The sequence below is a fragment of the Aphelocoma coerulescens genome, chromosome 25, assembly GCF_041296385.1.
Source record: "Aphelocoma coerulescens isolate FSJ_1873_10779 chromosome 25, UR_Acoe_1.0, whole genome shotgun sequence".
NCBI lineage: Eukaryota > Metazoa > Chordata > Aves > Passeriformes > Corvidae > Aphelocoma > Aphelocoma coerulescens.
In genome coordinates, this window is record NC_091038.1 from 1629816 (window position 1) to 1651700 (window position 21885).

Sequence of the window (21885 nt, forward strand, 5' to 3'; positions counted from 1 at the left end):
CTCGCCTTCGCTTCCAGAAACTTTTCGCTGCAGCTGAAGAGGGTAAGACCAATTTCGCTGTTTCTGTTCTTGCTGACAGAGAGGAAACCTCCACCAAGGGTTTTTATGGATCTCGTGGGAGCTGGGATTTAGGGAAATGCCTCTAAGGGGTGGGGAATGGCAGATGGAGGGACAAGGATTCCCAGGAAAGGTGCAGCCCACGGAGGGATCCTCAGGTGACACAAACGCTGCAGGAACTGAGGTTTGGGAGATGGGCTCCTGGGGCTCCAATTGATTCGCAGGGACCTGATTTCACACCCCAATCCCCAGAGCACGCCCAGCAGATCCAGGGTGCATTGGGTCTGGATTAGGCAGGTGAAACAAAGAGAGAAACATTTCACTGGCGATCTCAAGAAAAATACCATTAAAAAGAAAAAGGAGGGGGAATGTAAGAAGTGAATCAGCGCCTCCTCTCACCACGTTGATCCCTTGCTCCAAACAGCTCTGCCACCACTCCAGGACAATGTGCTCCCGCGGGTCCTGCCACGACTACGAGTCCTCCTGCCACCGATCCAGCTCCTGCCACGACTCGGGGCCCTCGTGCCACTACACCATCCAGAGGCAGCCTGTGCAGAAGTTCAGCTACGTGACCCCCTGCTGTCCCCCGGTGCAGCCCTGCTACCCCCCGGTGCAGCGCTATTGCCCCCCGGTGCAGCCCTGCTACCCCCTGGTGCAGCGTTCCTGCCCCCCGCTCTGCCCCCAGGTCACCAAGAACATCTGCAAGCTGCCACCGTCATACCCCAAGTACTGAGAGTGGGATCTGCCCCTGGCACTGGGATGCGCCGGATCACTCCTCACCCGAAGCTTCCAGCTCTCCCCAGTGCTCGTGGCTGTTCAGCTTTGTCACTTCTTTCCAAGCAAAGCCTTCTAAAACTGTAGGAGGTGATGCAGTTTTAGGATGAAACCTCTCGTTTAAGGAGTTCTGAGCTGTTTATCTTTCCTCTGCCAGTGCTGGGAATGGTTCCCTTCTTGCTTTGCTGCTTCGTTCTCCAGCAAGACAATAAAAATGGTGTTTCAAGCCAACCTAACAGTCGTGGATGTTTTCAGTCACTGCTCCGTTAAATAGGATGGATCGATGGGCCAAGGCCAATGTGGGGAGGGTCAACAAGGCCAACGGGATTGGTCCTGCCCTTGGGTCACAATAATCCCCTGGAACACTCCAGGCTGGGGGAAGAGCGGCTGGAAAACTGGGAAAGGAGCTGGGGGTGCTGGTGGGAGCAGCTGGACGTGAGCCCAGGGGTGCCCAGGTGGGCGAGAGGCTGATGGCACCTGGACTGTAGCAGGAATAGTGTGGGACCTTCTTGTTCTCCACAACTCCCTGACACGAGGGGGCAGCCAGGGGGAATTTGGGGCTCTGCTCCCAGGGAACGGGGACAGGACAAGAGGGAACAGCCTCGAGCTGTGCCAGGGAAGGGTGAGGGTGGACATCAGGAGGAATTTCCTCTTGGAAAGGGAGGTCAGGCCTTGGCAGAGGCTGCCCAGGGAGGTTTGGAGGTGGCCTCCATCCCTGGAGGTGTCCAAGGAAGGCCTGGATGTGGCACTCAGTGCTTTGGGCTGGGTGAGAAGGTGGGGATCGGGCACAGGTTGGATTTGGTGGTCTGGGAGCTCTTTTCTCTGGGATTACTCTGGGATTCTGTGCTGGTCTGGTGGCATCTCTGTTTTTGTGTGGGTTTGGAACTGTGCTTTAATCCCTGGAGCCCGAGGAATGCCAAGGAAACACAAAATCCATGGAAAACACCTGCAGCCCCAGCAGTGCTGCCAGGAGCACGCGGGGTGAATTCCTGAGGGAAACAAATCCTTGCCCTGGGCTCAGCAGATGTTGGGGGTTCAGGTTTCCAGCCTGACCTGTGTGTTCATGTTTTCCCTGCGTGTTTCTGCTTTCAGAGGTGCTGCTATTTTTGGAACCAAAACAAAAGCAAACCCTGCAGGGTCTGGAACTTGGAATAGCCTCAATTAACCAGTTTCTACAGCGTAAAGTAAGCGAAGGTTTCCCCGGTGTGATTCATCCCTCATCACCCATCCCCTGGCGTGGGAAACACCCTGGAATGAGCTGAGTGCTGCAATAGCCAGTAAATGACCAGTTGGTCAATAAGTATTTGGAATTAGTTATTTATAGGTTATGGAGAAAATGCTCATTAGAGAGGAATGGGTTAAAAAGGAAAAGTTGCAGCCGGGCCAGAGAGCAATGAATGATTCACCTCCCTGGGGCCCCTGGCCCTTGCTAAGAGGTGGCTCAGCCTCACACCAGCCTTAAAAAATAATTTTCTTACTCATTCCTGCCCTCCTGCGGGTGGCAATTGAGCTTCTGAGGCTTCCTGGCCACAGCAGTGGTTTGGTCTTCAAGTAGAGACTTTCACTTCCCTGCGCTGCCCCAGCTTCCAGCTTTCTCCTCTGACACTGACCACAGCACATTTTATTTCCTTTTCCAAATCCAGAGAAGGCCATAAAGATGATAAAGGGACTGGAGCCTCTCCCCTATGGAGGACAGGTTGGGAATGTTCAGCCTGGAGGAGAGAAGGTTGTGTGGAGACCTCAGAGCCCCTTCCAGGATATTCAGGGGCTCCAGGGAAGCTGGAGAGGGACTTTCTTCGGGAAATGCAGGGACAGGACACGGGGAAGGTATTTCAGAGTGATGGAGAGGAGTTTTAGGTGGGATATAGGGAAGAAATTGTTGCCTGTGAGGGTGGGGAGGCCTTGAAGAACCACAAACATTTGGCGAGAGAAATCCTCTCTCCCTCCGCTCCAGGTCGCCTAAAGGGACATTTCTGCTCTGCTGAGGACGCATCAAATAAAGACCCAGTGGATTCCACAACCAGGATAAACTGTGAGGAAAGCCCCAGGGATTAACGAGGAGGAATTTGCCTCGGCTGTCTCCCAGCAAGGATTGCTTTCCTGCATCCGTAACTCTCCGATCCAAACAGAGCTCTGCTCCTCTGGGCATCTTTCAGAGCCTGCTGAGTCCTTTCACTCAGTGCAAAATTTAATTGGGAAATTTGCGTGGCCCTAATTTGAATATTTTCGTGTATAAAATCGATGATGGATCTGTGGGTCCACCTTGCAGAGCTTTAAACACCTCTGTTCACATCCAGCTCTAACAGTGGGGGGTTTTTTGGCCCACTGGATGAATCCATGCACCAAATCCATACAAAGTCAACATAAAATGGCCTCATTTTGGCCAACTTCTCTTCCTTCACCTCCCTGCTCAGGATATCCCACATTTCTAACGCTGACATTTCCTGACGCTTCTCTGCAGGCTCAGAAATCCCCTGCAGGTCACCCCAAGCCTCTTCACTTGTTGACCTCGTGCGCAGCGGGTTCAATTTCAATCACTAATTATGTGATAATGGGCGGCACCTGGCTCAAGGTCATTAACAAGACTGAACACCATTGGAAATTGAGCTTGGAGTGAACAGGAATGTTGACCTTGGGGTGACCTTGCCTGGAGAAGTGGTGACTTCATGGTCCTATGAGTTCTTGGAAGCAGGACCAGCTCCTCCAATTGTGACGTAGCCAAACATCAAGAGCAGAACTGAGGGGAAACAGAGGTTTTGTGTCACCAGGGGTCACATGGAAGGTTCTGGTGACCTAAAGTGTCCTCAACATCCAGGATCTGGAGGAGCAAACAAAGCCCAAATCTCCCCTCCTTCACAGCAGGAGAAGTCGGGGATCTCCAGGGATGTAGGGGATCCTTTGGTGCTCAACCCCCAGCAGGAGCAGCCGTTGCCCTGGGGGTGACCTCAGCCACCAAACATTTCACCTGGTCACTCCCAGCCTGGGGTCACTCAAAGCCGTGGGTCCCATGAGCTTCCCCTGACCGGAGAGAGATCATTTTTTATAAAGTCATGGTTTAATTTGAGATCCTTGAGATGCCCAGGACATCACGTGGGGCCTTGGAGCTTTTATGCAAAATAAATATTAACATCCATCATTAATGACTGATCATGACGCGATCATTAACATCAGCACTAATCGCTGCCAGGGGGTGACTGGGAGCTGAGCACAGAGTTATTCCAGAATGAACGTCCGTAGGTGGCTCTTCCATTACTCCGGGGCATCTTTGAATCTGAAAAGAATTGAATAGGAATTTCGCAGATCAAGTTATGCCGAGCATAAACAGGGTGCAAAACTTCCAGAGCAGTTTTGCATTTTGCTTTTATTTAAATACATCAAAGAGGAATTGGAAAAATACGGGCTCCAATTTGACCCAAACCCAATTCCAAATTCCCACCGTGAATTTGCAGTGAAAATGGCTGATATTGGCAAGGCCTTGAGCCTGACAGAGCTCAAGGAGAGTTTGGACAATGACCTCAGGAACAAGGTGGGATTGTTGGGGCTGTGCAGGTCCAGAGGTTGGACTGGATGATCCCTGTGGGTCCCTTCCAGCCTGGGATATTCCATGATTCCATGATTCTCTTCCAAGGCCAAGGGCGTGTGGTTTTCCACGCATGGGTGGGATGAGGCAGAGAGGGATGAGATGTCAAGAACTTTCTGGGTTTGTCCTTCTGGTCACCCCAGAGAAGGACTTTGGGCTCCACCATTTCCGCAGTCAAACACAAAGCACGGGACCATGGAATTGCACTTCCTGGAATTCTATTTTAAAAATCATATCAAGGAGAGACTGACATCCAGAAGCTTCTGCACGGCTCTGGAATCCACTGCACCTCCATCTTAATTAGGATTTTTATGTTAATTAATCATCTCCATGCAGCAGCCTTACCATATGCAAAGCGAGCAGAAACAACCCCTTCCAGCGTCCCACAAGAATTAACTTGACATTAAAAAATTGTAAAAAATTCACACAACAAATTGATAATGACCCAAAATTGAGGGGTTGGTCAAAAGCCACGAGGCAAAGATTAAACACATGGAGGCCCATTCGGTGAATAAGTACAGGCTTAGTGCGTAAATCACGGATTGCTGGGGGGTACCTCATGTCCGGCAGGACAATTCCGACCTCAATAAAAGGTCTCCAGGTGCCTCTGCTCCTCACACACCTTCAGCTCTCAGCAAGAACAAGAACGGTGAGTGTTTCCTACCAGGGATCCTCAGTTCTCATTCGGCTTTGGGCAAGCAGTGAGTTGAGGTTGTGTCTTGGTGTCTGATCTCTGCAGGGCGTTGGGCTGGATGGACCTTTAAAGGTCTCTTCCAACCCAAACCATTCTTCAATTCTATGGTTTTGTGATTCTGTGGTTTTGTGATTCTATGGGTTTATGATTCCATGGATTTATGATTCCATGGGTTTATGATTCCATGGTTTTAGGGCTTGATGGTTTTAGGGCTCGATGGTTTCAGGAGTCCATGCTCTACAGCTCTCTCTGAAATCCAGGTTCTCATTGTGATGGAGCCAATTTGTAGCGATGCTTCTTCTTCTGTTGATGTGTTGCCTCTTGAATAAGGTGGAAAGAGCAGTGGAAAATGAACTTCTCGGGGTGGAAATTCAGGGAGGGAAGGTTCTGGATGAGCACAGGGCAGGCAGCTCCCAGGAGAGTTCAAATATTTCTGGGACAGCAACAGGTGGCTCGATTCCCATGAGGATCTTGGGTTTCCAACTCAAGACAAAGAAATAAGAAGCAGGGTGGGAAGTGGGCCTGGCCAGTGTGGAAAGATGGGTTGAATCTCAAAGTCCTTTGTGTTCCAGGTCCTCACTCCGGCCACCCTTCGCTCCTCTCCCAACACCATGTGCTCCACTGGATGCTGTTCCACGGGATGCTGCTCCGTCGTGAAGAGCAAGACCGTGTGCTGCAGCCCGTGCCCGAGGGTCGTGTGCTGCGAGCCCTGCCAGAAAACCGTGTGCTGCTCCCCGTGCCAGAAGAGCGTGTGCTGCTCCCCGTGCCAGCAGTCCTGCTGCTGCGACCCGTGCCAGAAGACCGTGTGCTGTGAGCCATGCAAGAAAACCGTCTGCTGTGACCCGTGCCAGCAGTCCTGCTGCTGTGACCCGTGCCAGAAGCCCTGCTGTGACCCGTGCCAGACTGTATGCTGTGACCCATGCCAGAAGCCCTGCTGTGACCCATGCCAGACTGTATGCTGTGACCCATGCCAGAAGCCCTGCTGTGACCCGTGCCAGACTGTGTGCTGTGACCCGTGCCAGAAGCCCTGCTGTGACCCATGCCAGAAGCCCTGCTGTGACCCATGCCAGACTGTGTGCTGTGACCCGTGCCAGAAGCCCTGCTGTGACCCGTGCCAGACTGTTTGCTGTGACCCGTGCCAGAAGCCCTGCTGTGACCCGTGCCAGTCTGTTTGCTGTGACCCGTGCCAGAAGCCCTGCTGTGACCCATGCCAGACCGTTTGCTGTGACCCGTGCCAGAAGCCCTGCTGTGACCCGTGCCAGAAGCCCTGCTGTGACCCGTGCCAGTCTGTTTGCTGTGACCCATGCCAGAAGCCCTGCTGTGACCCGTGCCAGAAACCCTGCTGTGACCCATGCCAGACTGTGTGCTGTGACCCATGCCAGAAGCCCTGTTGTGACCCATGCCAGAAGCCCTGCTGTGACCCGTGCCAGACCGTGTGTTGTGACCCATGCCAGAAGCCCTGCTGTGACCCATGCCAGAAGCCCTGCTGTGACCCGTGCCAGACTGTGTGCTGTGACCCATGCCAGAAGCCCTGCTGTGACCCGTGCCAGACTGTGTGCTGTGACCCGTGCCAGAAGCCCTGCTGTGACCCATGCCAGTCTGTTTGCTGTGACCCATGCCAGAAGCCCTGCTGTGACCCGTGCCAGACCGTTTGCTGTGACCCATGCCAGAAGCCCTGCTGTGACCCGTGCCAGACCGTGTGCTGTGACCCGTGTCAGAAGTCCGTGTGCTGCACCAAAGTGTGCCAGAAGTCCGTGTGCTGTGTCCCACGGCCCTGCTGCTGCCCCTGCGGGTCCCTGTCCTGCTGCTCCTGCGTGGTGAAGAAGCCAGTGGTGGTTTGCTGCACCCCCGTGAGGAAGTGCTGCGTCCCCTGCATCCCCATCCAGCAGTGCTGTGTCAAGAAGAGCTGCTGAGCTGTCCCCGGCTGGCTCTGACGGCCCCAGCCCTGGTGTGAAAGGAGAACGGGCACAAGGAGGTGAAAAGCTGCTCGTTTGCTTCTGGTTCTCATCATGATGGAGCCAATTCAGAGCGATTTTCTTCTTCTTTTCAAGCTTAAGCTGCTGCTTCTTTCTGTCCCTTAGTTATTGACTGCCTTTAATTGTTGGCTGTCTTGAGTACACTTGAATTTCTCACCCATTGCATAAGGCATTAGATATTAGTGGGGTGTTCATTCTTCTCTTGGTGTTTGGGAAACCTTCTGTGATCATGCTTCATTTCCTCTCTTGACTTGTAGACAATAAAATTTAGCATTAAGCAAAACACAACATTTGGTCTTTTGGTTGTTCTTACATGGCTTTGCCCCTAATTTGTCACCTTGCCCGGGATTTGTCACTTTGCCCAGAGTTTGTCCTCATTTCCTGCACCATCTGTGCCTTTGGCCAAGGTCCTGGAGGTGTTCCAGTGGCACAGCAGAACATTTGGGACACAAAGAGCTGCCCAGGCTGTTGGCACAAATTAGGTCGTGTCTGAAGCAAGCAGAGCATTCCTGATCCTCTGGAATGGGTGCCCAGAGCAGCTGTGGCTGCCCCTGGATCCCTGGAAGTGTCCAAGGCCAGGTTTGATGAGGCTTGGAGCACCCTGGGATAGTGGAAGGTGTCTCATGGCAAGGGGTGGAACAGGATGAGCTTTAAAGTCCTTTCCAGCCCAAACCATTCCCTGACCCCTTCTTGCCCCTCCTGATCATTTGCCTCAGCTCAGATTTTACTGCAGAACTAAAAGCTGAAGCAGTTAATACTCCAAGGGCAAGGACTGAACGAGGCATAACTGCACCATCTGAAAACACAGCACTCCATAAACCAGAGAATCCTGGAACATCCTGACTTGGAAAGGATCCACCAGGATCATGGAGTCCAGCTCGTGGCCCTACACAGACACCCCAACAACCCCACTCTGTCCCTGATAGCGCTGTCCAAATGCCCCTGGAGCTCTGGCAGCCTCAGGGCAGTGACCATTCCCTGGGGATCTGGGCAGTGCCCAACACCAGCTGGGGAAGAACTTTCCAGAAATACCCAGCCTAAACCTCCCCTGGCACAGCTCCAGCCGTTCCTTCGGGTCCTCTCCCTGGTCCCAGAGCAGAGGTCAGAGCTGCACCTCCGGAGGAAGCTGTGGACAGCTCTGAGGTGCACAGGAGCTCATCTCTGATCTCAGAAGGGGAATTCCAGTAGGTACCAAGAGGAATTCACTACTCACTGGACAGCAGGCAGCATCTTCTTCCCACCACCATCTTCCAAAAATAAAAGTTTAGGAACCTCCTGAAATTGTTGAATGATTTTTACGGGAGCAGAGCGTTTCCCCCGCACGTTCCTGGACTACCAACCCTGGAATGAAAGCTGGGGTTGACATCCAGTTTAAAAGCCTCATTCCTAAAATAACAAACCCGTGAGTCAACGATACCTCCCTTCCCTGGCTGGGACTTTCTTTGCTATTCAAATGCAGGACTCAGCTCGGGAATTGCAGGTCTGGGGAAAATGCCTGGAGCTCTGGCTTGATTTGCTTCCTCCAACCTTCACACCAGACATCTGCATTAAAATCATCTTCTCCACGTCTTTGACTCTTCTGAAAACATTGCTCGGGTCTTCAGGATGGTTTTTATTTACAGTACCGCAGGCAGAACGCAGGGGCAGAAGGATATCCCATGTCAGAACATTTAATAAAAGTGCATTCTCTTAAGGGGATCTTGTGAATATTCATTCCACCTTTGAATCACTGAATCGTAGAATGGTTTGTGTTGGACGGGACGTTAAAAACCATCTCGTTCCAACACCCCTGCCATGGACAGGGACACCTCCAGCTAGACCAGAGGTCCACCCAACATGGCCTTATCCTACATTGGAAAAGATGCAGGAACAGATTCAAAAAGATCCTGCAACTCAAACTCGCAGAACTACCGTGGGAGTTTCCAAGGACATCGCAGGATGGAATGTGGCCTGTAAAAGGAACTTGGTGTAGATGTTATTTCTGACCCAAGTGCAGGAAAAATGGCATTGAAGAGCAGGAAAATGCCGTAAATGCTGAGAGTGGTGGGGTGGTTCAGCCTGGAGAAGAGCCAGGTTTAGATGGGATATTGGGAAGAAATCCTTCCCTGGGAGGGTGGTGATGCCCTGGCACAGGATATTCCATGGGTGCCCCATCCCTGGCAGTGTCCAAGGCCGGGCTGGATGGGGTTGAAGCAACCTGGGATAGTGGAAGGAGTCCCTGCCCATGCAGGAGGGTTGGACTGGATGATCTTTGGGGTTCCATCCAACCCAAACCATTCCATATTTCTATGACTACAACACTGGGATCATCCTGGCCAACAAGGCAACAATAAACCCCGATAAAAATGCGATGAATGATTGATTCAGGGGAGATGTTTGAGGGTTTACACAAGGAGGACGTTTCTTCCTGCAGGCAACTCTTGATTATTGAGTGACCAAAACAATGCTCCCCTGGGGACAATTCCAGAAGGGACACCTGACGTCACATCCTGGAAAGGCAGATCCCATCCCAGTCACCCGGGATCACCTGCCATCCTGTCAGCCTCACAGTCAGAGTCTCCTGAACGTGATGGCCGCCTCTTTTTGCCATGAATTGGTGCTGCCTCAGCATCCTGGAATTCCCATCTTTTACTGGAGGCCCCTCTCATCACATGGAAACACCATCAACACCTCCTAACGTGGAGTTGTCCCTGCTCTGCATGTGGCCACGGTTGCTCATGTGAACACTCAAATGTGATCACCACAAGTCTCCTCAGTGTCAGAAACCTTTGGAGTAATCTCGGAAAATGGGATGTATGGAACCAACACAGGGAAAAACCTTCAGTGTGTACTGCTGCTTTGAAAGCCGCTCCATTTAGACTCAATCCATCCGTTCCACGGATTTTAATGAAAAAAAAAATCTTAATAAAAAACAGGGGGTGTGAGGGCCCAGCACCCTCAAGGGAGGCCCAAGAGCAAGACTGAGAAAGGGGAAATTTCAGCCTAAACATTGACCACGGAGGCAGGGACAAAAGGATTCCCACTGACCAATAGTTTCCACTGGACCCCAAAAGTCCCAGCCAAGGGCAGAGGGGACACATGAGCAATGACAGTTCCAAGTTCCAGGCGTGGTTGTCCCACTGCTTCAGCACCTGGCTCCCCCCAGGCACGTTGTTAAGCGTCCCTGTGTCATTCCTTGGGAAGTGGATGGGAATAGCTCAGAGCTCCCTCCCTCCCACTCCCATTAACGCAAATCCTTTAGAAAATTTGCATCTGTTGTTCCTCTGGACGAGTAATTATGGGGCACAAATGAGGTGGTGAGCAAACAGAAAGAGGTAAAGATTAAATACCGGAAGACACGTGAGGGGATACTCTGGGGTGATCCACAAAGAGTCAGAATTGCCAAGGGATGCCTCATTTCCAGGGGAGGAGGCTTTGGAGCATTTAAAAGGCTCCCCAACCCAGGGGTCTTCATTCGATCATCTCGACTTCTCCTCTCCTCCCTTCACTGCTCAGCAGGGTAAGTTGGACTTTGCTACTTGCCTTTACCTTGGGACTCTGTTTCCGTGGGCTTCTCCAGGATTTTCTGGGCTGCCTGCTTTGGGACGGGACACTACAGAAGATTTGGGATCACAGATTGGGTTTGGGACCAGAGATTGGTTTTGGGCTGCACCCAAGTGGTTTCTCTCTGGCAGAACCAGTGCTGGACAAAATGCCAAAAGCACAGGAGTCCAACACCAGAATGTGATCCCAGGGACAGGCTGTCCTGGGATTCTGGACACCAGGCACTTCCCTGGCCAGTTTGGGATGGATTTGGGGATAAGAATGCTTTAAGCTGCCTCAACCTCTGGGAGATCCAAGCAGAGAAAAAGACAAACTCTCTCCTTCCCTTCCAGCTCCGCCTCCACTCCCATCACCAAGATGCCCAACGGATGCTGCGGCGGCGGTGGAAGTTACTCCGTGTGCTGCTATAGCAGCCCCAAGGGCTGCAAGAGGCCGATGTGCTGCAGCCCCATGCAGTGCTGCACCCCCTGCTGCACCCCCTGCTGCATGCCCATGCAGTCCTGCTGCATGCCCATGTCCTGCTGCTACACCATCAGCAGCAACAACAGCGGCTGCTGCGGCGGCGGCAGCAGTGGCGGCTGCTGCGGTGGCAACTGAACCCACCCGGCTCATTCCGTCTTGGATATGGATGGGGATGTGGATAACACCCCGAACGCTCTTCCTCCTGTGCTTAGACACCGTAGAACTTCTCCTCTTCTTCTCCTGCCTTCTCTCACCGCGTGCTCGTGATGTGCCCTGAAGCCGCTGCCCAGCGAGTTTCCCTCGGGAGCGCTGATCCTGCTCTTCATTTTCCTCTGGGTGTGTGGGATTTTCACTCTTTTTGTCCCTGTTTTGCTTCAATCTGTCTGAAAAAAACCAATAAAATCTGTAGTTTGTGACCCTGCAACCTGCTGGTGTTGATCTGTTTGTTCGCTGATGGATCCAGAGGGTTTTGCTGCGCTTTTTGCCTTTTCCTGGTGTTTTTTCCTGTCTCCAAGGTGTTCACTAGAGGAACACAAAGAAAATCAGGGTATCTCTGATACATTAATTCAAACAGGAGTTTCTGGCACCTCTGGGAGCGATATTTGCCCTCTCAGTATAAAATAATAGAGAAATAAGAAGAAAATAGGAGAGGAGAAGGTTGTGTGGAGACCTCACAGCACCTCACAGGACCTGGAGGGGTTACAGGGAAGCTGGAGAGGGACTTTTCCTCAGGAACTGCAGGGACAGGACACAGGGAATGGGGTCAGAGTGACAGAGGGGAAATTTAGGTTGGATATTGGGAAGAAATCGTTCCCTGTGAGGGTGGTGAGGCCCTGGCAAAGCTTTTCCAGGGAATTTCTGGTTGCGCCATCCCTGGAGGTGTCCAAGGCCAGGTTGGATGGGGCTTGGAGCAACCTGGGATAGTGGAAGGTGTCACTGCCCATGGCAGGGGGTGGCACTGGATGATGTTTAAGATCCCTTCCAACCCAAACCAGTTTCTGATTCTATGAAAACAATTCATAAACTCACCGAGTACGGGAATGTTTTCTGAAGGAGTCTGGCACAGACACATCCCGACTGGGAAAGCTCCGTGGATTTCTGCCAGCCAAAGATCTGCCTCAGGACCTACAGCCAGTCCCTGCAGACAGCCTGGCAGGACATGGAGGCTCTGCCTCTGCCAGACTCAGTCACCAGGTATTGAGCTGAAGCTGTAAAACAACTGCTGAGAAACCTCTGCTGCCTTCGAGGGTCAGTTGGGGTTGTATCAAAACATGAGGGCTCTGCACCTCCGTCCTTCTGATGTATTTAATGCCCTTTTCAGACTCTGTTTCCACCCTGCTTCAGTCCCTTGTTGGAATTATGATCCACATCCTACTCCCCAAAAAAGATGTGGGTACTTTGGTTCCAGCAAGAGCTGGACACGAGCACCCAGGGTGGGAAATGCCCACCTCGATTCCCTTCTCACAGCTGCAGGATTTGCCAGTGGGAAATTTCCCTCAGGAGGCACAAGTGGAGTGCATCCCTTTGCTTCTGCCCCCATTAACTCCTTGTAAATTAACGAATGCATCTGTCCAAGCGCATTTCTGTCTCCCACCAGGAAGGAAATGCCGCACGTGTTCTCCTGCCCTTCACGGAGAAGTCACAATTACCTGCGTTGCTTCTCCAATATTTCACTCCAGGAATTGCTCTCGTGCCAGGGAAGCCTGGGAAGGAGCTGTTGGCATTTCCTGCAGGGATGAAACAGCTCTGAAATCTCAATCTGCTCCCCCTTGCACTGCACAGAGAGCAAACCAAGGTCCCTGTCACCGTCCTCGGGGCCGGTCTCAGCTCACCTGGGCCGACCCCTCTCCCGAGCAGCCCTGGGATCCCTGAGGATGTCAGGCAGCAGCAGCAGGGAACTGGCCGGGCAGGATCCACCATCCTCTCATTAGGCAGCTCTCAGGATAATGTGGCGAGGTCCTCAACTGAGAGCTGCAATTTCAGAGCATGAAAAAATTCCTCCCAAAATTCCTCCCTGGTGTTCCTGCCAGGGTTCAGCTGCCCAAGGCTCTGCCTTGCCTTGGCCTCTCTCCCTCCCAGAAAATGGTTTCACCTCAACAAAGTCTCTTCCTGAGTCCCTGACTCCCACTCAGCTCCACCAGCCCAGTTGGGACCAGTTTCCATGCTGGGCATTTTTCTTCCTCCTCAATCTTCTCACGTTTGGTTCATTCTGGGCTCCTTCCCCTTCCAATACCCTCAGAGGGCCCTGCACCAACTCCAAACCCCTCCCTCCCCACTGGGGGTCCGTCCAGGGGGGTCCTGCTCAGGGCCAGGGTCCCACGACCCAGCTGGATTTCAGCTGGATGGCAGGGGAGGCTGCAGGAGGAAAATGTTGACTTGGGGGTGCATCACACCCAGTCCCAGAGCCACCGTCCCTTGTGTCGCCTCTTGCACAGGCAGAGCTGCCCCTTAACTGTTTAATTAAAACATTCATAAAAATACTACTAACCATCCAAATGAATAAATAAAACGAGAACTTCCCAAACCTGGAAGTGTCCAAGGACAGGCTGGATGGAGCTCTGAGCAACTGGGTTTGGTCGGACGTGTCCTTCCCAACCCGAACCATTCCGCGATGGTTTTGCACAGAGTCACGTGCGGGTGACTGAGCCCCAGACATCCCAAACACTCCTTGCTCCCTGCTCATGTCCACGTCTGGTGACCGGGAATAAACACCCCCATTTTCCTGCCACTTTCCCAATTTGCTCTAAACACCATTCCGATGAAACAACCGGCACGACGCCGGGGTTCGGTTTCGGCTCCCGCACTGATTCAGCACCAGCTGCTGCTGAGTCAGTCCCGGAACATCTCTGTCCAGCAGATACGAGGTCGCATTTTTTGGCTCCCTCGCAAGGTTGTGGGGAGGACAAATTCATCCAAATTCATGGGAGCCCTTTGATTATCTCCGGGCTAAACTGTGACGAGGCAGAACAAGGGTGGTGATCAGCAGTAATGAGGAGAAATGCAAATTCCAGGCGACACATATGGCTAAAAAATATGGGTTTGGATGGATAAACAGGGAAGTTGGAATGGTCAATGCCTGTCTCACTTCCAGGAGGAAGGCTGGCTGGGAGTATAAAAGGGCTCTGGGCCCAGCTCGCTTCATTCGCTTGTCTTGTCCTCCTTTCACCTCTCCTCACTCTTCAGCAAGGTAAGTGAGAACTCCTAACCCTTCCCAAAAGGGAATTTTGGATATCCAGCAGTATCCAAGCTTTGCTGGGGATCTGGGATGGGCTTGGAAGTCGGGGTTTTACGAACTCTGCACGAGGAGTTACAGGCACAAGCTGGAAATATCCGGGGAGGCTCTGGGAGTATCACCAGGGCCATGCAGGGCAAGGGGATGGAGAATGTTCCAGAAGGGCCCAGAGTGAGGATTCGATGCTGGGCTGCCCTTCCTAAGACACCAGGGATGCCCCGGAATGAGTCGCTGGGCACCTGCACCGCAGGAAAAACCCAAAGGAGTTCCAGCCACGATTTACCAACGAGACACCCCCGGCTTTCCCCTCCTTGAACCCCCAAATACGAATTCATGAACGGAGCTCTGATTTAACCCCATATTCCCGAACCTCCTTCTCCCACTCACAGCCTCTCTCTGCTCCTTCCAGCCTCTCCTCCTCTCCCACCACCCCCCAAGATGCCCAACGGTTGCTGCGGAGGATGCTGCGGTGGAAATAATTACTCCGTGACCTGCTACAGCAGCCCGCGGTGCTGCAAGACGCCGATGTGCTGCAGCCCCATGCAGTGCTGCACCCCCTGCTGCATGCCCATGCAGTCCTGCTGCATGCCCATGTCCTGCTGCTACACCATCAGCAGCAACAACAGCGGCTGCTGCGGAGGCAGCGGCGGCTGCTGCGGCGGCAACTGAACCCACCCGGCTCATTCCGTCTTGGATATGGATGGGGATGTGGATAACACCCCGAACGCTCTTCCCTCTGTGCTAAGACACCGTAGAACTTCTCCTCTTTTCTGCCCTTCGCCCCTGAGTGCTTTGCTGTGCCCTGAAGCCGCTGCCCAGGGAGTTTCTGGTCCTGCTCTTCCTTTCCCTCCCGGTGTGTGGGATGTTTAATGCTGCCCAAGTCTCCTTCTCCCTTCTCTTTCTTTAATCCCCAATTAGTCATGAAAGACAATAAAATTTGTAACTTCTGATCCTGCAAACTCCTGGGTTATGTTTATTCATTTATCTTTATCCTTTAAACCGTGGCTCCGGTGTAGGATGTGTTTAGCGTTTGCCTAATTGATTAACATAATTAATTTTGCATGTTTGTCACTCTATGATGACAACACCCCATGTACCTGGTGAACTGGGACTTGGCAAGTGAAAAATGTCACCTCAGCAAGAGGAGCATCAGTTTAATTCCATCTTCCTCCTGCTGATTTGAAGATCATCTCTGTGGTCCTAAGAAGAGTCTCTGTGGTCCTAAAGCCAGAGCTGAAGGTGTTTTTTTCCAAATTGGAATCTTTCCAGAGAATTTGCAGAGCTTTAAGGGAGGCTTCTTAAAAGGTTTCATACCTTGTCCATGAGATTAAATAGACCAGCAAGCGAGGTCTGCACGGAGGGGAGGGAATCACTGGAAGATGTGGAGGTCATGGAATCTCAGGATCGTTCAGGTTGGAAGGGACTGTAAAGCTCGTCCAGTCCCACCCCCTGACACCTCCTACTAGCCCAGCTTGCTCAGACTTAAGTCCAGCCTAAAGGATTCAGAAATGCTGAGTCGTTTTCTCTGGGTTCTGTTAAAATGTGGGAAGCTTTAAGAGATGATATTCAGAAATTCAGCATTCACACTTGGGGACCTGTGAAATCCTCAGGAAGTGACTCCGAAACTCCTCGAACGTGAAAAAAATCCAAACCCAGCATAAACCTCTGGGACTCTGGCAATGAGTTCTAAACCTAAAATCCTCCTTGGCCATAACAGATCCTGAGGTTTTTTCCATCTTTCCACACAAATCCCATGGCTTCCTGCCAGGCACTTCCACTTCTCCAGTAGCTACAGAATAAATCACAGCAGAGCCGTGTCAGGTGCCAGCACAGCCCTGGAGCCACACCCCCGAATTCTGCACATGCTTTTCCCAGTGATTCAAACCCAAATTCCACTGGACAGAGCTCTGAGCATCGCTGGCAGAGCCTCCACATGGAAATGCCTTTGGAGCCCCAGGGGCTCCTGGGAGAGGAATTTTCCATTTAAAAAAATGTCTCGGCCACAGAAATGCGAAATGGAGCAGCTCCACAGACCGTGAATCAAAGCAAAAATGCCAGAAAGGTGGACAAGGTGCTTGGCAGGGCCTGGAATTGTTTGTGTGTGAGGTCATCGCTCCTCTGGTGTCCCCATTCCAGACTTTCCACACATAAAAGGCTTTTCCTTGCCCTAACCACTCACTTGGCCAAGGTGCTCTGCACTTGGGAGGGAATTAATCCGTTTAAACCAGGGAATAAACATCCCATCCCCAGCCTGCCGTGGTCCTGGCTTCCCATCTCCCAGTCACCCACAAGAACAACCCCCGTTGCTCCTCACGCTGCTGGGGCCACCCTGGAATCCCTCATCTTCCTCTGGAAGGACTCCCGCGCCTTCCCGTGGTTTTCCCACTGCCACCAGAGTCTCCTTTTGGGCACATCACTCAGCATCCCGGCATTCCAGGTATCCTCATCGCAGGCTCCCGCCTGACTAACACGAGCTAGGAGCCCATTTGAGCATGACCAGTGGGAGAAGTAATGAGATAATGGCCACTGCCTCTGCGGAGCTGCGCTGACACCGGGGCAGGCGCTAATTGCGGCTGATTAATCCGACAGCGAGTGCCAGAAACAAAACACACACACGGCAGCGGCCTCAGTGCTCAGCTATTCATTCCCAGGACGTGCCTCATTCCCAGCAGAACTCAGCCACTTATAAAAGCTTTCAGCTCCAGCTCTGTCCTCAGGACTCCGACTCCCTGCTCAGCCTGTCCGTCTCCGCTCGCAGGGTGAGTTGGAGTCTCTCAGCCCTCTCAGATTCCTGAGTTTTTTCTTGGAAATAGCAAAAAAAAAAAAAAAAAAGGCATCGGTGGTTTGTTTTCTTTTTCCCAGGCTGCTTATGCCCAAGGGCTTGGTCACCCTCAAAGGATTTGTGAGTCATGGGGGAAGCAGCTCCCGAGGGAACTGGGGGGGCTCAGCCTGGAGAAAAAGGGGCTCAGGAGGGACCTTGTGGCTCTGCACAAGTCCCTGACAGGAGGGGGCAGCCGGGGGGGTCGGGCTCTGCTCCCAGGGAACAGGGACAGGAGGAGAGGGAACGGCCTCAGGCTGGGCCAGGGGAGGCTCAGGGTGGGCACCAGGAGGAATTTTCTCCTGGAAAGGGTGCTCAGGCCTTGGCAGGGGCTGCCCAGGGAGGTTTGGAGTTCCCATCCCTGGAGGTGTCCAAGGAATTCCTGGACATGGCCCTCAGTGCTCTGGGCTGGGCGAAACGATGTTGATCCATCACAGGCTGGGCTGGATGACCCCGGAATTCTTTTCCAGCCCCAATAACTCCCGGATTCTGTGATCTCTGTCCCAGGATGCTCTACCAGAAAGGCGGCACCGACCACGACCTGTGCCAGCCCTCCCCGGGCTGCGGCCAGAAGGGCTGGACATGGCCCAGCTCCACCGGGCACTGCCAGGACTCCCCCAAGATCTGCCACAACCCCGGCAGCCTCAGCCACGACATTGAGGGGTCCTGCCAGAGCCCACCCCAGGGCTGCCACCCCGGCCAGCTGTGCCCACCGCAGCCCAGCTGCTGCCCGGCCCCGCAGAGCTGCAAGCCCCGGCGGCGGGTGGAGGTGAGCCCGGTGCCCCCCGTGTGCCCCCCGCCCGTGAAGATCCATCGCCGGCCGCTGGAGCAGCACCGCCCGTGCCAGCCCTGGCCGGAGCCCGAATCCTGCGGGAAGCCCCGGAGGCGAGTGGAGCAGTGTCCCGAGCAGGATGAGGAGCCCCCGGTGGTCCTGCAGCCGCGGCCGCTGCAGCATCGCTGTCCCTGCATCCAGCGCTGCCCCCGGCCCGTCCCCTGCTGCCCCCGGCCCGTCCCCTGCTGCCCCCGGCCCGTCCAGCGCTGCTGCCCGGCCCCCGTGCCACCACACCCCGGCCACCACCAGCAGCACAAGCAGGTCACTCTGGTGCCAGTCTGTGTGAAGAGCTGAGCCCAGCGAGGCGCCGGGACCCCTCCCCAGCTCCTACCCCCTCGTGGCAGGGCTGGGGGGGATTCACCCCCTGCCCGAAGGATGCTCCCAGCCCCGCTCTGGGCCCGTTCCTGCTCTTTGCACATCAGATTTGGGGTCCGCAATCCCCTGCTTGGCCCCAGCAGCCACACTTTAAATTCCCAGCGTCCTCCCCTGCCTGGTTTGGTTTTCCCTGGGGAACAGCAGCTGGGTGTTCCCCCTTCTGAGGAGCACTGGGAGATGGAGGAGCCACCACGGATTCGCCTTCTCCCGGCGGTTCACCGGACTGTGCTTTCAAGGCTGTTTGAAAGCAGCACCAGGACTTTCCCGGGAAGAAAAAGGAATCACTGTGACGGCAGGAGCACCAAGGACTCCTGCAATTTCATCTCCTCCCCGTGTATTCAAGAATAAAGTTGAAAAATATTTAGCAAACCCTTGGTTCCTCTCTTTCTTACCCCCACAAGCATCACTGACATTATGATGAGAAGACGTTAAAAGCCGTTAAAGCTCTCAGAAGGAAATTTGTGCATTTAAATCAGAATCAGGGTTCACGCGTGAGGGTTTCAGCTCTGGCTGCAGCCGTTCCACCAGGCGGGGTGGTGGAAAATCCTCCCCACCGTGGTTTACCCACTCCAGGACCTCGGGATGGACAGATACAGGCACAAACATTTGCTCTGCACCTTCTTCCCCTGTGCACGGGGAGGACATCCTCATTTAAATGTTAATTACCTTAGTGAGCTCATGGCCCGGCACGGGAGGTGCGGCTGTGCATGCCGGGGATGCCTTTTCACTCCCGCAGGAAGGTGCAGGCCAGGCTCTTGCAGGCACACGGGTAACGTGCTCCTTCTCCTGACTTTGCCAGAAAATCCTCCCACAAAGTGCATTAAAATATCTGATTTAATTTCTTTGTGTTGCCTCAGCATCGCCCCGGCGTGTCCTCACACAACCACCGCGGAGAACTGGGAAGGACAAAAGGAAATTCATCCTCGTTTCCTTCACCACAACCACTTCTTTTTCTCGTGTCTCATTTTAGCCAAATAAAAAAAACCACTTACCTATAAAATATAACTTGGGAGAGCCCTTTTTTTTTTATTAGGGATTTTCTTCCCAGCCTTTTCCCGTTTCCCGCGTGGTGACTCAGAGCCCACAGACCAAGGGCCAGCTCAGCCCTCATTTCCAGGTCCTATTTGGTCCAGTTCATCTTCCAAGCTGCTTTGCACCAGCCCTCGCATCCCAGTTGCCCCATCCCAGTTGCCCCATCCCAGTTACCCCATCCCAGCCACCCCATCCCAGCCACGGGACCGTTCCTTCAGCAATTCCAGCCGCTCACCCCAATTCAGTGAGGATTTTCCAGTCCATCCCATTATCCAGGGCTTTAATTGAGATGTTAAACAGCACCAGCACCAGAATCACCCCCACGTGGTTCATCCAGCCAGACCAAGCCTTCACCAGCTTGACCCCAAGGCTGCTGTGGGAGACTGCGCCAAAAACCCCGCAGGAGTTGGGGCAGCACCATCATCGCGCTCAGAACCATGGAATTGGGGATGGTTGGGTTGGGAGGGACCTCAAAGGATCATCTTGGCGATGGGGAGGGGGCCAAGACTGGAATGCAGAAACAGAGAGGAAACAGAATCACGGAATGGCTTGGTCTGGAAGGGACCTTAAGGATCATCTCACTCCAACTCCCACAGGCAGGGACACCTTCCAGTACCCCAGCCCTTTCCAACCCAGCCTTGGACACTTCCAGGGATGAGGCAGCCAGAAATTCCCTGGAAAACCCGTGTCAGCCCCTCCCCAACCTCTTCATCACCGAGCACAATTTGCTTTCGGCGGCTCTGAGCTGGCTCTTCCCATCACCTGCTCGTGCTTCACCTGGAAATGCTCCTCACGGGCAGCGGGAAGGGAGGGCTGGGCCAGAGCTGCCATCACAGCTCCTGACTCACAGGTCACCCGTCAGTGTCCTGGTCCCCTGCAGAGGGTGAATAAGTCCTTTATTACCTGTCTCACACAGACGAAGTGTGGCTTAAGCCATGTCAGTCTTTTATGTGCCCCGCTGGGGCCCGATGTTATAATTAAAGATGCTTATCAGAAATCGTGAGTCAAGCAGAACATGCCAAGCACTGGGAACAGCATCCAAATGGAGGAGATGTTTTGCCAATAAATAATTTAATCCTCGTTCCTGCTGCGTGTTTCATGTGCAGGGGAACACTCAGAGCTCTATAAAAGCCCTCGGCCCCTTGGCCTCTCACATTCTGCTCCCCTGGGCAGCGCCTGACTTCGCTTAAGAGCTGGTGAGACTCAGCTGGGTCCCTTCTTGGGTGGGGGTCTGGGTGTGGGAGGTCACGCCTGACCCTTCAGACCACGCTCTGCTCCCAGGGGTGATGGGCTGAGCCACGGGAGAAGCTCTTGCAGGAGCTGGGGATGGGATTTACAGTGGTGCCACCACGTGCTGTAGTGCCTTGTGGTTGGTTTTGTTCCTGGAGGGGAAAAAATCGAAAGGGAAGCTCAGAAAGAGGGTTTGGGTGTAATCTGGCCAGTTGTTGGGCAACTGCAGGAATTTCCTCAGGATCCAGGCTCTCAGGATAAGCCCATGCACAGCTTTATGGGAAATTAAACGGAATCAGAGGAGATGCTGACACCAACCCATCTCTTTTCCAGGTTTTTCCCTACAGCCCCAACATGATTTACTCCTCCGGAAGAGAATCCTACTTCAACCTGAACTCCACCTGGTACGATCCCTCGGGATCCTGGCTGGACACCCGGCGTACGCCCTTCCGCTACGGCTACGCCAACTGCTGCTCCTCGGGCTGTGACGGCGAAGGCGTGGAGGGCATGAGGGGCCATGACTACCGGCACTACGGCTACCGGCAGCCCCGCTGCTCCGAGCGCTGCCACGGCTACTCCGGCTCCTCCTCCTCGTGCCACGGAGGGGGCTCCAGCTGCGTCAGGAGACCCACGTACAGCTACGGGGCGTCAGGGGGATGCCAGGGCTACGGGAGGTCCGTGTGCTCCGAGAGGTGCCATGGATCCTCGGGCTCGTGCCATGGGGGCAGCTCCAGCTGCGTCAGGAGGCCCACGTACACCTACGGGGGCTCGGGGGGATGCCAGGGCTATGGGAGATCCGTCTGCTCCGAGAGGTGCCACGGGTCAGGGGCCCAGGGCGGGAAGCCGTGCTGCGGGAAGCCCGTGCAGAGCATCCCAGTGCAGACCTGTCCCCCTCCAGTGCAGGCCTGTCCCCCTCCAGTGCAGACCTGTCCCTGTCCCACCCCAGTGCAGATCTATCCCGCTCCGGTGCAGAGCTGTCCCTGTCCCCCTCCGGTGCAGCAGGGCTGTGTGCCCGTGGCCAAAGGCATCCCCCGCCAGCAGCAGAAGCAGATCTGTAAAGTGCCAGCCCGGAAAATCAAGTAAAGGATGTGAGGAGTGAGGGGAAACAAAGGAAACTTGTCCCTCTTGCCCCGTGTCCCTGTCCTGCTTTGTCACCGATCTCTGCTCTGTCCCCCCGCTTGTAACGCGCTCTGAAGGTGTGACCCACCGTCTCTGTGAAATTTAAAACGCTCTTTGCCTTATTTCACAGCAGACGTGGAGGCAATAAAAAATGCTGGCTC

At 53.8% G+C, this 21885-nt stretch overlaps 6 protein-coding genes across 6 annotated transcripts; all 6 read left to right on the forward strand.

The window, feature by feature from the left end:
• Nucleotides 1-502: 502 nt before the first annotated feature.
• On the forward strand, nucleotides 503-790 carry LOC138098515 (sperm mitochondrial-associated cysteine-rich protein-like). The gene has a single exon (XM_068995087.1). It carries the CDS (start codon nucleotides 503-505, stop codon nucleotides 788-790), a length of 288 nt encoding a protein of 95 aa, XP_068851188.1.
• Nucleotides 791-4970: 4180 nt separating this feature from the next.
• Nucleotides 4971-7018, forward strand: LOC138098752 (keratin-associated protein 10-4-like). The gene is made up of 2 exons (XM_068995519.1): nucleotides 4971-5060; nucleotides 5678-7018. The coding sequence occupies exons 1-2, from the start codon at nucleotides 4971-4973 to the stop codon at nucleotides 7016-7018; spliced, it is 1431 nt and encodes a 476-aa protein (XP_068851620.1).
• A 3963-nt stretch (nucleotides 7019-10981) lies between these two features.
• On the forward strand, nucleotides 10982-11221 carry LOC138098476 (keratin-associated protein 5-6-like). Its single transcript, XM_068995045.1, has one exon. The coding sequence runs from the start codon at nucleotides 10982-10984 to the stop codon at nucleotides 11219-11221; it is 240 nt and encodes a 79-aa protein (XP_068851146.1).
• A 2970-nt stretch (nucleotides 11222-14191) lies between these two features.
• On the forward strand, nucleotides 14192-14987 carry LOC138098477 (keratin-associated protein 4-8-like). Its single transcript, XM_068995046.1, has 2 exons — nucleotides 14192-14273; nucleotides 14728-14987. Exon 2 carries the CDS (start codon nucleotides 14757-14759, stop codon nucleotides 14985-14987), a length of 231 nt encoding a protein of 76 aa, XP_068851147.1. The 5' UTR covers nucleotides 14192-14273; nucleotides 14728-14756.
• A 2657-nt stretch (nucleotides 14988-17644) lies between these two features.
• LOC138098478 (keratinocyte proline-rich protein-like) lies at nucleotides 17645-18262 on the forward strand. The gene has a single exon (XM_068995047.1). The coding sequence runs from the start codon at nucleotides 17645-17647 to the stop codon at nucleotides 18260-18262; it is 618 nt and encodes a 205-aa protein (XP_068851148.1).
• A 2697-nt stretch (nucleotides 18263-20959) lies between these two features.
• LOC138098655 (loricrin-like) lies at nucleotides 20960-21688 on the forward strand. The gene has a single exon (XM_068995351.1). It carries the CDS (start codon nucleotides 20960-20962, stop codon nucleotides 21686-21688), a length of 729 nt encoding a protein of 242 aa, XP_068851452.1.
• Nucleotides 21689-21885: the final 197 nt, after the last annotated feature.